The following is a 14,148-nucleotide window of genomic DNA, read 5'->3' as shown; positions in this document are numbered from 1 at the left end:
GGCGCGACATCGGTTGGGTTATTAACAGGACTAATAGGTGTATCATCTAAATCCGGTTGTGTTTCATCTAAATCATCATTTTCCTCATCATTTTCAAAGATAGTTTGATTAGGATAAAGAGGATTCATAACTTCTTCATTTAATTGTTGACCTGGTGCAACATTATGGCAAAATTGACTATCGGAAAATTGAAAACAAGGGTTATCACTATCAAGAATAATAGGTGGAGGAGGACGGGTAACAAGTCTGGGTCGGGGAGCCGGGGGAAGAGTAGTAGCTTGGCGACTAGATTCACCAATTTTAGATTTTTCCTTACCACCAAATATTTTTTTCAAAGAAAAGTCCATATTAATTATAATTATACTAAATAAAACAAACAAAACTATAATATTAAAACTTAAGAGTTGGAACGAGTTTACCGAATTGACGAACAACTTCTTGAAAATTGAATATCGTTGAAGACTTGAATACTTCAATTCACCAACTTCACAATTTTTCACGAAATTGCAATAATAAAGTAAGCAATTATAGAAGAAAATTAGAGAGAGATTGAGAGAGATTGATGAATTTGTGAGTAAAAATAAAAGAATGAGGGGATTCTATAGTTGAGAATAGAGAAAAAGTGTAATAAAAAGTTTGGGGGCCAAATGACTATTTTTTAAAGTTCCAAACGGCTGAAAATTGAAGGCCAAAGGCTAGATTTTAAAAATCTGACCGTTGGCCATTTTTAATTTTTTTTTTTTAAAAATAGCTGTTGGGGCCCAGTTGAACCGGCCCAGGCCCGCCTGCCGGTCTCGGGCTAAACGATTCGGGGCTCACGGGCTATTTGGTCAGGGCCGGCCCGCTATGGGCTTTTGCACCACTAGAGAGCGGCCCATTTAAACCGACCCATTTGGACCCTTTGGCCCGTTTGGCACGTGAACCCAAGCCGGTCCCGGACTAGGCCCGACCCACAATACACCCTTAGTGATTTAACCCCATTTTGGAAAGCAATATGCACGTGAATAAGAGGATTCCTACTTTACTGCTTTTTTTTGCAGAGAATTTTATGATTCGTACATTTGTGAAGTGCGAAATACACGAAACGGCAATTCGGTGCATAAAGCATTCCATATTCTGTATTCACGTAGTATTCAGAAAAATTGTCACACTCCAATGATGTGACATAAATAGCCTATTCTAAGATAAGTATTAATATCTGCTTTCACGGCTTAGACGCATGACTTATAAATCACACGGAAACAATTTTATTATCGCGCCAAAGCTCCCTTAATTGATATTTTTGTGTATTTATGTAAGTCTGGACAGACAGATTTAATCGATATTTGTGTGAATTAGAGATAGTAAAAATAGGATGAAATAATCGCAAGGTGCGCAAGTTTATCGGGACACTACCATTTACTTTTTCCGGTCCACAATAAGTGATCAATTTACTTTTGGCACATCCATTAAGAAAATACTAAATTTTAGACGAAAATAGTTAGTGTGACTAAACTACCCTTCATTAAATGTTGCACCATAGTTATAGTAATACTTTTTTCTCTTCTCAAATGTGAGAAGTAAATGACGTTTTACGGATACGTACATAAGGGTAATTTTGAAAAAATAAATTGAATTTTTTCTTGATTAAATAAATGGACACTTATTTTGAATTAAAATAAAAAAGTAAATTGGTCGCTTATTGTGAACCGGAGCGACTATTAAATTAAGATATAAATTGACACATGTATAAATTTAGTAGTTGTAGTACTTATAGTTAGAAATTTCCAGAAAAAAGACCCATACAGACTACAGTGACGTTCAGCTGACTCAGCTTCCATAATGCACTTTCCCCAAATACGTGTCAGTTTAGCATCTCAAAATACCACAATTACCCTCAACTAATACACATATTTACACCTAAACCAAGTCATTTTCCTAGTCAACTAAGGATAATTTTGTCATCATATACAGAAATCCAAAACCTGTCAAGATTAGAAAACGAAACAAGCTCAAAAAGTATTGAAGAATCCCAACCCCCCCTCTTACCCCACCTACCTATCCCCACCCCCTAGTAAAAAGTCCCATACCCTGCTACCCTTTTTGAAGTTTCTCTTAATATTCTCTCTCTTTTTCGTTATTTTTCTTTTGTTGTTTTTCCCTAGGAATTTCCAGAAAAACAGGGTCTTGAAAATTGAAACTCTCTAATTTCTTGGTTTTTGAATAAAAACTTAAGACACCCATATTAGAAAAATTAAATCTTTTTCTTCTTCTTCTTCTTTATCCTATTCTATCTCTAGAAATTACACACACAGAATTGTGTGTGTGTGTGTGTTTTTGTTGCTGTTAATTGTTTCAAGATCAGATTTTTATTTAACTTTTTCTTGAAGATTCAGCTCTTTGCCAATTCTGGGGTTTTTGGCTCAATTAGCTTAGAAGGTAAATTCATTTAATCTTTTCTTGAAATTTTAATTTTTTTGTTCTTGCCCTGTTAACTGTTTAATGCAGAGTTATTGATTTTTGTCTAAGATTAGATCTTTATTTATTCTTTTGGGATTTCTATAGATGCTATGATCAAGTTAAGTGAATTCTTCTCTAGAATTTAAGACAATTGAGTTGTTAATAGTTGCTTGAGCCGAGGGTCTACCGAAAACAAACTCTCCCCTTTCTCAAGGCAGGGGTAAGGTGTGCGTACACATTACCCTCCTACTACGCTTGTTTTTGTAGTTGTTAATAGTTGCTTGAGCCGAGGGACTACCGGAAACAACTTCTCCACCTTCTCAAGGTAAGAGTAAGTTGTGCGTACACATTACCCTCCCGACTCCACTTGTGGGATTATAGTGCGCTTATTGTTGTAGTTGTTAATAGTTGCTTGAGCGGAGGATCTACCCGAAACAGTCTCTCTACCTTCTCAAGGTTGGACTAAGTTATGCGTACACACCCCCACTTGTGGGATTATGCCGGACTTGTTGTTGTAGTTGTTAATAGTTGGCCTTAATAAAATTCTTGGAATAAAGTCATACTGTACTTTGTCTACCTTGGGTTCTTTTATTGGTTGGTTTATTTACTTTTCCAACTGTGTTTTAGATTTAAATTAAGTGTCAAAAGGTATACTTTTTTCCAACTCATAAGTACGGATGTAAGGATTAAATTTTTATCAATGGTTCAAATTTTTATGGTGGGAGAATTGTTTGTCTTGTCTTGTTAGAAGTGGGTATATATTCCACTAATTATTTATTGCTACTTGCTTGTTTTTCAGAAACTGGTGTTTTTGATAGTGAACTTGTTGATAGGGAGGAATAAAGTTGCAGTTTTTCCTTTGGAATCAACATGAGGAAAGTTCTGCAGTCTGTGAGGCAAATTAGATCGGCTGTCCGGTATAGAAAAGATAATGTGTTTAACAGTCTTGTAAGAAGACATCATTTTTCGACTGATTTAAGTCGTGGGTGTTTATTTAAACTATCCTACAATGGCGGTATCACTAGACATAGTCAACCATATTACTTGTCGTCGAGAGCCATGTTTGCCGGTGTTGCTACAGTTACTAATGGAGGTATGCGGTCTAATGATGAGTTCTTTTTGTGTATTTTCTGTGTATGTTTCAAGCATAAGTTCTTACTGTTGTTGGTTTTTGTTTTGATTGATTCGATTATAGTGGAGACCAGAGGAGGGCCTCTAGTGGAATATGAACGACGAATTGCTGAGGGTGAGCTATTGGATGGAGATGCTTGCCAGGTAAGCAGCAACACTCTAGTCCTGAAATATAACTCTGTTTTCTGTGATTAGATAACGGTATGTTTGTCAATCCATCCTGTAATTTGGGGATGGTGGTGGTGATGGTGGTGAGGGTGGGGATGAATGGAAAGGAAGGGAGAGATAATGCATATTCCTCCTTACTTCCTACTCTGGTTGGAAATTCCGTATGGAAGAATGACTCTACTTCAAGCTTGAAATGAGTGGACGGGTGTAGGCTTAATCGTGAATGCAGACTCCCCCTGCGTATAGGTATGAGATCAATGATTTAAAAGAAAAAAGGACTGTTGAATCAATGTGCTCACATGATCACATATTAGCTCAATTTTATGAATGGCTAGGAGTGGAGGCCGCCTATTACTTAGGTCAAAGACTGCTACAACTTCATAAGTCCTTAAAAAAGAATTGTAGTAATTCTCGTTTTACACTTTGTGATGACTCGCTCATATTGAGAAATTCTGTCTAGTTGCATCAGTCACAAAATCTATTGGAGGTATTGAAGTGGTAATGTGTTAAAATTTGAAGAATTTCTTGTATCCTAATATCAGTAATTTACTGTTGGTAAATATGGTTCCCAATGATCTGATAATTGACGGGGCTTGAAACTTTACAAAACTCACTTTCAGTTATATCAGAATGAAGCTGATTTGTTGATTAGTAAAATTTGATATGAAGTTTTATCTCATTATTGCTTGTTGAAAATAGATTCTGACGATGATTTTGTAGGTAGGCACATTGCAAGAACTCCAAAGACTTTATGATCAGCTTATCGAAAAAGCTGAAGACTGCCGGTTAGACAAATATGCCTCTTCTGATAAAGCCGGGAGGTACACACCAACTGAGTTTCCACAATTTGAATTGTGCATTTATATCTTGAAATTGGCAAAATGTACATTTGACTAGGAGCGTGATTGTTTCTGTTGCATTGTATTGATACATCACATCACTCTGGTAAATTTGCAGGAGTAGATGGTTATGGTCTCGTCTCATGCCACAGTCAACATATGCCCCCGTCAAAGGATTATATCTTTATGGGGGAGTTGGGACAGGCAAAACTATGTTAATGGACCTGTTCTTCGACCAGTTGTAAGTATCAAACTTATCTTACTGTTAGACGAGATGATTCATCGTGCCACATACAGATGTTTGTATCTGCATTTATACGAGAACCGAAAAAACAAATGTATTATCTTAATCTATGGACATTTTATGTCAGGCCTGCCAGTTGGAGGAAAAAGAGAATCCATTTCCATGACTTCATGCTGAATGTTCACAGCCGATTGCAGGTATGAACCTAATCTTTACTTTGTTTAATTTCAATCTGTTTATTATGCTGGGGTCTGTGAAATGAGGAATTTTAATGTTGTGCCATCTATTTAATTGCAGAAGCACAAAGGTGTGTCGGATCCCCTAGAAGTTGTGGCAGGAGAGATATCGGACGAGTCCATATTGTTGTGTCTTGATGAATTCATGGTATGTCCGTATAGTATGGAACTCGGAACATTTCTTTCTTCTATTCACTGTGTTTGACTGTTTTCAGCTTCTATGAGAAGATTTCAGGTCCGTGAAAGTTTTCTCTTGTTAATATAGGTGACTGATGTGGCTGATGCACTGATACTGAACCGCTTATTTAGACAGTTATTTAACAACGGCGTTGTGAGTAATTCATTGTTCCGTACACTGTGTCTTTTAGTCCTATAACTCCTATGTATTATTTCTATTGATCCTTCATCGATATTAATGCAGATTCTTGTTGCTACTTCAAACCGTGCTCCCGATAACCTTTACGAAGGTGGACTGCAGAGGGACCTTTTCCTTCCTTTTATAGCTACTTTAAAGGTATTTAAACATTCTCAACTTCGATTCCCAGCCCATGTTGATTGGCTTAATGACTTGGGAAACTATATTGATGCAGGAAAGATGTGTAGCACGTGAAATTGGTTCAGCGGTGGACTACAGGAAGTTGACTTCGGTATAGTATTCAACTTTGTACAAGTTTATCTGGCAGTTATTTCTACTGTTCTTGCTAATCTATGCTCATGTTTTAATTCTATTTCCTATTTAATTTAATTTTAGGCCGAACAAGGCTTCTACTTTATTGGAAAAGATCTGTCGAGCCTTATTAAAAAGCATTTCCAAATGCTAGTTGGGGATGCTCAACCGGTTCCACAAGAGGTTGAAGTTGTCATGGGAAGGAAATTACAGGTTTGTTGACTAAAGTTAGCCGTGCATTTGATTTGACGATGTAAAAAGGTCTTACGACTTACTGGACTTAAATTGTGTGTTTTTTTCTCTAAGCTTAGGTTCCATTGGGTGCTAATGGATGTGCATATTTTTCATTTGAGGAACTCTGCGACCGGCCTCTTGGTGCAGCAGACTATTTTGGACTATGTAGTAAGTGATTTGTGGCTGTTTTTTGGTCTTGTCGTTTCTTGTTTGTTTGCTTTAATTTAGCTGCTCTTTGCAATATATGGTTACAATCATGAGTTTGGAGTTTCGTGATAGCACACTTCGGTTGAACACAGTTAACCATTTCTCAGACTTTTTTTTTTACTGATCTTTTGTTTTATGTGTAACCAGAAAACTTTCATACGCTGGCTCTAGAAGGCGTACCGATTGTTGGGCTTCACAATAAAACTGCAGCATACCGTTTTGTGACCTTGGTCGATGTGCGTTCTCTTCTTCTTGATTAGTTTGATCACTTCTTAAATTATATAATTATAAGTACATGTAGTGTTTCGGGATCACATCTCATCTTTATGGATAAGTGATTGTTCCCTCTTTGATTTTCTTATCAGGTAATATATGAAAATAGAGCTCGACTTTTATGCACAGCCGAGGGAACTCCAGTTGAACTTTTCGAAAGAATTGTGACAATATCCGATGCCCAACACATGGCACCTAGAACATCTTCAAGGTCAAGGAAGAACGACGACTTTGACCTTTGTGTGGACAATGAATTGGGTTTTGCAAAAGATCGTACCATTAGTAGGTAAATTGCTTCACCTTATTTTTTCGGCTAAATAATGATTTTGCAAGTCAGAGTGCTTTTCTAATCTACCCACTCAATCCAACTTTACTGTTATAGTAGGCGCAGTTTTGTGAATTTACTGTAGTAGTTGGGTAAAGTACAATTATCTTAATATAATGTTATAGTAGGTAAATTCTCGTGCCGAGGGTCTACTGGAAACAACCTCTCTACATTCACTATAGAGATAAGGTCTACATACTATCTACCGTCCCCAGACCCTAGGGACTATATTGGGCTTCTTGTTGTTGTAATGTTATAGTAGGTAATGTTCAATGACCATATGTGAAATTAACTCGTGGTTTCAGCTTTCGTTCGCATTCACTTGTTACTTTCTACTAAATTGTTCAATAACCTGAAACAATGTCAAATATTTCCATGTAATGCAGGTTGACTGAGATAAACAGCAAAGAATACTTAGAACAACACGCTGAAATGTTGGCCAAGAAGCAGCTTCAAGCCGGAAATCGTGCAGAAAATGCAATGGCGGCATAATTGATAGGAATCCATACATTTTTCCCAACTCAGGGATCCATTCTTGCCTGTAAAATTGTGCAATAGCATATCATAAAAGTGAAGTTGATTCAAGTTTTGAGTGGAAATGAGATGCATAAGTGTGATATATGGTAGTAATTCTTTAGTTGGACTAGAGAATAATCTTGATTATTTGTAATTACTTAGCTTATTGAGCCAACATCTTGAAATAAGAATGGCATCTGAAAAACATTTCTGCTGTTGAAAAACACTGATGTACTTGAACAATGTTACTTTTATATAAAGCCAGAGGTGGCTCACCAGGTGAAACATAAAAAGGACAATCCGGTGCACAAAACATCCTGCATTCATGCAGGATTCAGGTCCTACCCTAGTGCAAGTATTAGTAGCTGATTCTACGCTCAAAATATCACGAGTTAATCTATACTATAAAGGGATCGTTTGGTACAACGGTGGAATATCCCATGATATCCCATGGGGTGAATATTTCATGGGATTACCATTTTAGTGTAAAAATTGTCCTGGGATTAGATAATACCTAAATTTTATCTCGGAATTACTATCTTTGTGGACCTTAACCTATGTACCAAACGACCTCGAAGCGTTCAGTTTTTACATCAAATACCTAATGATTTTGTTGGAGATCCATGTCCTATTTTGGAGACCATTATGGTTTGTAGTTGTGATATTTTTTTTTTATTATTCCAATTTCAAATATTAATCTATTTAGCAAACTTGATTTGTTTCAGAATATTTTTGATATTTTAGAATAACAAAGAAGTAATTTTTCAGATTTACCCTTACTGTTCCAACTAGTTCAGTATTAATTAAGTGAAACACCTAATAAATGAGGCCTAATGGCCTATAGCATTGGCCAAATATACTGAAATGGTCGGAAGATTGGCATGAGACACGAGTAAGTAAGTTTGGCGAATGTGAATAATTATAGTGGATATGTCGTACTACCTTACTTTCTAAATTTAAAAAGAAATTTTCACCCTAGTGCAGTTTATATTTTATGTGTGATTTGCGAGCTATTATACAACGAATAAGTTATTCAGTACGCGCCTGAAGGGTAGTGACTGCGGACTAGAATTGGAAATAAAGTTATTCGGGACAAGTTGGGCGTGGCCCATATGGAGGACAAGATGCGGAGATGAGACTTAGATAGTTCGGGCATGTGATGAGGAGAGACATAAATGCTTCGATGAGGTGGTGCGAGAGGTTGGCCTTGGGGGTCCCAAGGAGAGGTGGAGGCAGACCGAAGAAGTATAGGGGAGAGGTGATTAGGCAAGAGATATGCATTGCTACACCAACTTACTGAGAACATGACCATGGATAGGACGGTATAGAGGTTGAGAATAAAGGTAAAGGATTAGAATAGGTAGCCGAGCGTTATCCTGTCTGTGTATTGTCGTATCCCTTGACTTCTGCTATTACTTGTTGCTTACGTTTTGGCTTTCTGATTACAGTACCTACTGTTAGTTTTGTATTTTTGCTTCGATTTTTCAATTGGTATGCTTGTTGTTGTCCTTTTACCTTTCCTGAGCTGAGGTATACTGGAAACAGTGTCTCTACCTTTATGAAGGCAGGGGTAAAGTCTGCGTATACTCTACCCTCCCCACCCAGACGTCACTAGTGGAAATACACTATGTTGTTGTTGTATTTAAGATTAAAAAAAATTCTTAAATTTCGTGCTCAATTAAATTATAATGTATAAACTGAAATAGAAGAAATAATAAAATAAAAGACACATAAGGATATACTCCAAAGTTGAGTTTACTCCAAAATGCCATTTATCCTAATTCTTTTGCTGACATTTTCGAGATCTCCTACGTTATTTTCAAGATTATTTATCATATCTATGTTGTACACGTTAACATTCTTAAATCATATTAAAATTTTGCCGCCTGCTTAACTCAACCATTAGTCCTACATTTCTATTTGAACAATTCCTTGAGTAAAAAGTCATTAAATGTCTTTCCAACACAATTTATACACAAAACCAAAAAAAAAAAAAAAATCATATATGCAGCTAAAGAAGGATCTTGTGTTTTTTTTCTCAAGTGGGGTTGAGAAAAGAAAGGATTTTTAAGCTTACCCAGATAAGTTTCTTGATTTATTTCTGTGAATAAAGTTATGATTTTCTATTCTTTAAATCAAAGTTATAAACTTTTCAGATTTTGGGTTTTTCTTAGACCCTTTTCTGTAATGTTAATTGTAGTTATAATGGTAGGATTATTACTAATGGTACAAACAAAAATGAAAGATTTGACACATAAAAATGGAATTTTTGTTCAGTTTAATGGTCAAGAGGAAGTATTAGTAAAGAATCTTGAACTAAAAAAGCTGCAAAATTGGTCTAGTGAAGGTGAAAATGTGTTAATAAGTAATAGTTCTATACATAAAAATGGAAATTTTGTTCAGTTTAATGGTCAAGAGGAAGTATTAGTGAAGAATCTTGAACCAAAAAAGCAAAAAAATTGGTCTAGTGAAGGTCAAAATGTGTTAATTAATAATAGTCCTTATTATAATTGGGAGTTATTTGCTGCTGATTATGAAGAAATGGTGAAAACCCTTAAGATATTTGTGTATCCTGATGCTTTTATGAGTAACAAATCTTCACCTTTTTCAAGCATTTTTTTGCCCCTTACAAATCCCTTTGATCCTAAATTGGGAAATTACTTTAGTGAGCACATGTTCAAGATTGCACTTTTGGGTAGTTCTTTAGTTAATCAGAATCCAAAAGAGGCTCATTTTTACTATATGCCTTTTTCTATTAACGTTATGCGAAATCATCCTCGCGTGCATTCTGCAGCCGCGATTGAAGATTTTGTTGCTGGTTATACTGATAGAGTTAGATCAGAGTTCAGATTTTGGAATGCGTCTGGTGGTGCTGATCATTTTTATGTGTACTGTCATTCTATTGGTCGAGCCGCTGCTTCTAAGCATCAAGAACTGCATCATAACGCAATTCAGGTTACTTGCTCGTCAAACTACTTTCAAAGGCTATACGTTGCCCACAAAGACATTGGGTTGCCCCAAGTTTGGCCTCGCCAACACGAGGAAGTGTTGAACCCTCCAGATGCGAGGTATGGTGTCACTTAACTGCATTGTCTTGTAATTTCTGTTGATAAGTGATTTTTATACTGCTTGTTGTTGGTGTAAAGCTCTTTTGTAGACTGCTTTTATTAAGGTCTGCATTGGACATTTTATCTTTCATTAGTCTTTACTGAATTTGAGGTGGAGCCTTGAAGCGATGGTAAAGTTATTTCTGTGAGACCTATAGGTCACGAGTTCAAGCCGTGGAAGCAGCCACTAATGTTTGCATTAGGGTAGGTTGACTACATCACACCCCTTGGGGTGCGACCCTTCCCGGACCCTGCTTGAAGCCTTGAACGCAGGATGCTTTGTGCACCGGGCTGCCTTTTTAGCATATACTCGATTTGTGTGCCCTTTTTAGCCTATACTCAATTTGTGTGCCTAGTGGATTGATTTTCTCTGATACATTATATTTGCTTGAGAAGTATAGGTGAAGTATAGTCTGTGAAGGCGATGCTGCGTGCTTTATGGTTAGTGGGATGTTGAATCACGTCATCTTGTTTCGACTGGTAACTGATTAATCTATTCCTTTTAGCTGAATTGGTGCTGCCATTGCCTACAAGAACAAAACTTTGGCATTAGAAAATCTTTGTCTGGCTTTTCCAACTGTGTCCCCTGTAGCTGTTGGTAGACAAACGCAGAAACTTTGCTAATTCTTGCTGATATCAAACTATTAGTGTTAGGAGTAAACTGCAACTGCTTTCAGTAAGGACCTTGACATATATGCAAGTTGAGCTTGGCTTGTTGGAATAGTGGCGGCTTTATTGAGAATCCACTTAACCTAAATGACAAGATTTGCCGTCTTTATTGAGAATCCACCTAATCTTTAAAAACTAGTTGATCAAAGACACATACATTCATGCTTCATTAGAGGTTCTTTTTATGCCCTTTGTACTCGTTGCTGCATTTTGGATAGGATAATTTGGTCCTCCAAAACGCTTGGATTCTTTATTTAAAGAATATGAAAAGCTAAATATACCAGGAGATGCCAGCACCTGTTCTTAGAAATGGAGCTTAAAAGATGAGGTAGATCACAGATATTATGGGTTAGTCCAACTCAGTTAACACGAAAAGGATAAAAGAAGCTGTTCTAAAATGTATATACACATTACCTTCCCCTAGCCAATACCGTTTCTCCCCTATCCTCGGATTCTTCCATAGAGTTCAATGGTTTAGCAACAAGTACTTTTTCCTTGTTTAGCAACAAGAATTCTCCGCATAGTGTACCATTAGTATTTGGTTTTGTTCTTGTTTTAAATTACATTTTTTTATGTTTAAGCCTCACCTGATCTCTTAATTACGTTGTCACCAGCCTGCTGTCTAGCTACATTCAGCCGAACACTCTCTCTTCACTGGTTGAGCTGTCCGATTACTAAATTGTCCTTGTCAAATGCTGTTTATTATTGTATTCCACCCTCCGTATAATCAAAAACCTGTAGAAATGCAATGCAAATGGCTGAGATGATTCTTATCGGCAATATTTCCTAGTTTACGGGCCCATAGCCCAGATGTCTCACATGAGTTCAACTGTATCTGTTTTGGACATAAAGATCCAAGCTACGGAGTATATTGGAGTTCTGAATTTAGTGCTGTGAATACTGATTTTCTTTTAAGCTTGTGTTCTGCACCTTTGTGCTTATGACTTGTTTTATTCTTTTTGGCAGATACAAGCTTGTCTTCTTTGCTGGCCGTGTCCAAAATTCTCTTGCAAGACGAGATTTATTGGAGCTGTGGAAGAACGATAGCTCCTTCGATATATTCTCGGGGAGTTCATCTTTCCCTTACAAGGAAGGATTTCGGAGAAGTAGATACTGCCTACATGTCAAAGGTTACGAGGTGAATACAGCTAGAGTCAGTGATGCTATTCAGCACGGCTGCGTCCCTGTACTGATTTCAAACTACTATGATCTTCCATTAGCGAACATATTAGATTGGAGCAAGTTCTCAATTATCGTTAATGAAAAAGATATTCCGCACCTGAAGAAGATATTGCTCTCCGTGCCTAAACAGATGTACCTCAACATGTATAAGAACTTAGGCATTGTGAGAAAGCACTTTGCATGGTATAGTAGCCCTAAAAATTATGATTCCTTTCATATGACAGTTTACCAACTTTGGCTCAGAAGGGGATTACATCGAGTCGCTTGGTGATACTACTTATATGTAGCCAGTATCTGATCTCATTTATGTCGATGGGCGTGTTTTCTCATCTTATGATTACGTTAAGTGATTTTGGCAGATGTCATCTACGATGAGCTTAAATGGAGCGATATAGTCATGAAGAGTCATAAAGCCGACGCCAACTTTGTTGGAATTGTGGCGTAGTTGAAGTAGTTGTTATTGTTGTATTTTGCAAATGCAGCTATTTTAGAATTAGGGTCGGGGTGTGCTTATGGGGATGGCGTTTGTAATTTTTTATTCATGTTCCATGATCATATGTTGTTCGGACTCTTCAAAAACGCTGCCTCATCTGTGTCGGATCCTCCAAAAAAAAAAGTACTATTTCTGGAGGACCTGATACGCACCCGACAACATTTTTGAAGAGTCGGATGTGCCTTTAGCATAGATTGTGCATTTGTAACATGCAAAAGTATGCAACTAATCTTTAGAGTTCCAATGGCAGAAGAATGTATCATTGGCAAGGAATCTATGATGTATTTCTGCATTATTTTGAGTTCTCAAAAAGCTGTTATTGTTCATTTATATATCAAGATTATTGCAAAAGTGATCTTTTGAAAATGTAATGTAAGGGCTAGAAAGCTTTGATACCTTCACAAGATTATCTATTATCTTGATTACTATATTACTACTTGAAAAACAGGAATAAGGGCGGACAAATTTCGTAGCTAAACAGTAAAATTCCCTTGCTAATGGAATTAGCGAGTGATTATCACTAGCTAGGATGCTTTTAGCGATGAAGTTCCTAGCTAATTCCTGTTATCTAGTAGCTCTATTGATTTGGCTAGCAAAAAAATATTATGCTTCATCCATATATTTTTCAAGATATATATTGATAGTTCTTAAAAAAAAAAAAAAAGGATGAAATTGAAGTGATAAAATAATAGAAAATTCTTTGATGAAATCAAAGTGAAAAAATAGTAAAATTCTTTGGTGTGACAGGCATTAATTGACTGTCGGATTATGAAAGTTCTTTACCCCATATTAATTGTGCTCACCCTCTCTCACCACTTATTACTCCTTCTGTTCACTTTTACTTGACATGTATACTAAAAAAAGATTTTTATTTTTATCTGTCACTTTGCGTATATTAAGAGAAGACAAATATTTTTTTTCTTGTTATATCCACAGTATTTATTACTCATTTCAAATTATTTTCTCAAATCCAATAAAATATGAATCAATATGCGTATCATGATAAATTATGCACTTCATTTATTATTTCTTAAAAGACCTGAAAAGTCAAAACGTGCCAAGTAAAAGTGAACGGATGGAGTATTAAAATTTGCTACCAAATTAATATACTTCAGCAAGAGATAGTGAAGAAGTTTTATTTTGTGTCTCATACAACTTACCCTAGTTGTATGAGGCTCCTTTTGTCTCACAAATTTGTGGACTTCAATCTTACACTTCTGGGTCCACAAAAATTTGGGTCCACAAAACTGTAAAACATAAAAATTGCCCCATACAACTAGTGTCAGTTGTATGAGACACAAAATAAAATTTTCCGAGATAGTGGGGTTTTTTATCAATATCTCTTTCTTTGTCCATTTTGTGAGAAAGTAATTAACACCATTATTTTACAAGAAAAGTTTTGAGGAATATATATTTTT

The 14,148-nt window shown here is 36.4% G+C and overlaps 2 protein-coding genes across 3 annotated transcripts; both read left to right on the top strand.

Moving 5' to 3' along the window:
- The first annotated feature begins 2,083 nt into the window (after positions 1–2,083).
- On the top strand, positions 2,084–7,572 carry LOC107818301 (uncharacterized). Of its 2 annotated transcripts, none has more exons than XM_016644293.2 (15): positions 2,084–2,418; positions 3,239–3,532; positions 3,635–3,714; positions 4,459–4,559; positions 4,696–4,818; positions 4,949–5,018; positions 5,119–5,205; positions 5,323–5,388; positions 5,479–5,571; positions 5,648–5,704; positions 5,809–5,937; positions 6,036–6,126; positions 6,313–6,401; positions 6,531–6,724; positions 7,150–7,572. In XM_016644293.2, the coding sequence occupies exons 2-15, from the start codon at positions 3,310–3,312 to the stop codon at positions 7,253–7,255; spliced, it is 1,509 nt and encodes a 502-aa protein (XP_016499779.1). In that variant the 5' UTR covers positions 2,084–2,418; positions 3,239–3,309; the 3' UTR covers positions 7,256–7,572. The 2 variants fall into 2 exon arrangements, with proteins under 2 accessions (XP_016499779.1, XP_016499786.1); XM_016644300.2 differs by having other exon boundaries at positions 2,120–2,418; positions 3,273–3,532.
- A 1,512-nt stretch (positions 7,573–9,084) lies between these two features.
- On the top strand, positions 9,085–13,003 carry LOC107818317 (putative glycosyltransferase At3g07620). Its single transcript, XM_016644311.2, has 2 exons — positions 9,085–10,347; positions 12,022–13,003. The coding sequence occupies exons 1-2, from the start codon at positions 9,395–9,397 to the stop codon at positions 12,506–12,508; spliced, it is 1,440 nt and encodes a 479-aa protein (XP_016499797.1). The 5' UTR covers positions 9,085–9,394; the 3' UTR covers positions 12,509–13,003.
- The last annotated feature ends 1,145 nt before the right edge of the window (positions 13,004–14,148 follow it).

Source organism: Nicotiana tabacum, chromosome 9 (genome assembly GCF_000715075.1).
Source record: "Nicotiana tabacum cultivar K326 chromosome 9, ASM71507v2, whole genome shotgun sequence".
Taxonomy (NCBI): Eukaryota; Viridiplantae; Streptophyta; class Magnoliopsida; order Solanales; family Solanaceae; genus Nicotiana; species Nicotiana tabacum.
The sequence above is the reverse complement of the archived record's forward strand: the minus strand, read 5'-3'. Positions and strand labels throughout refer to the sequence as shown.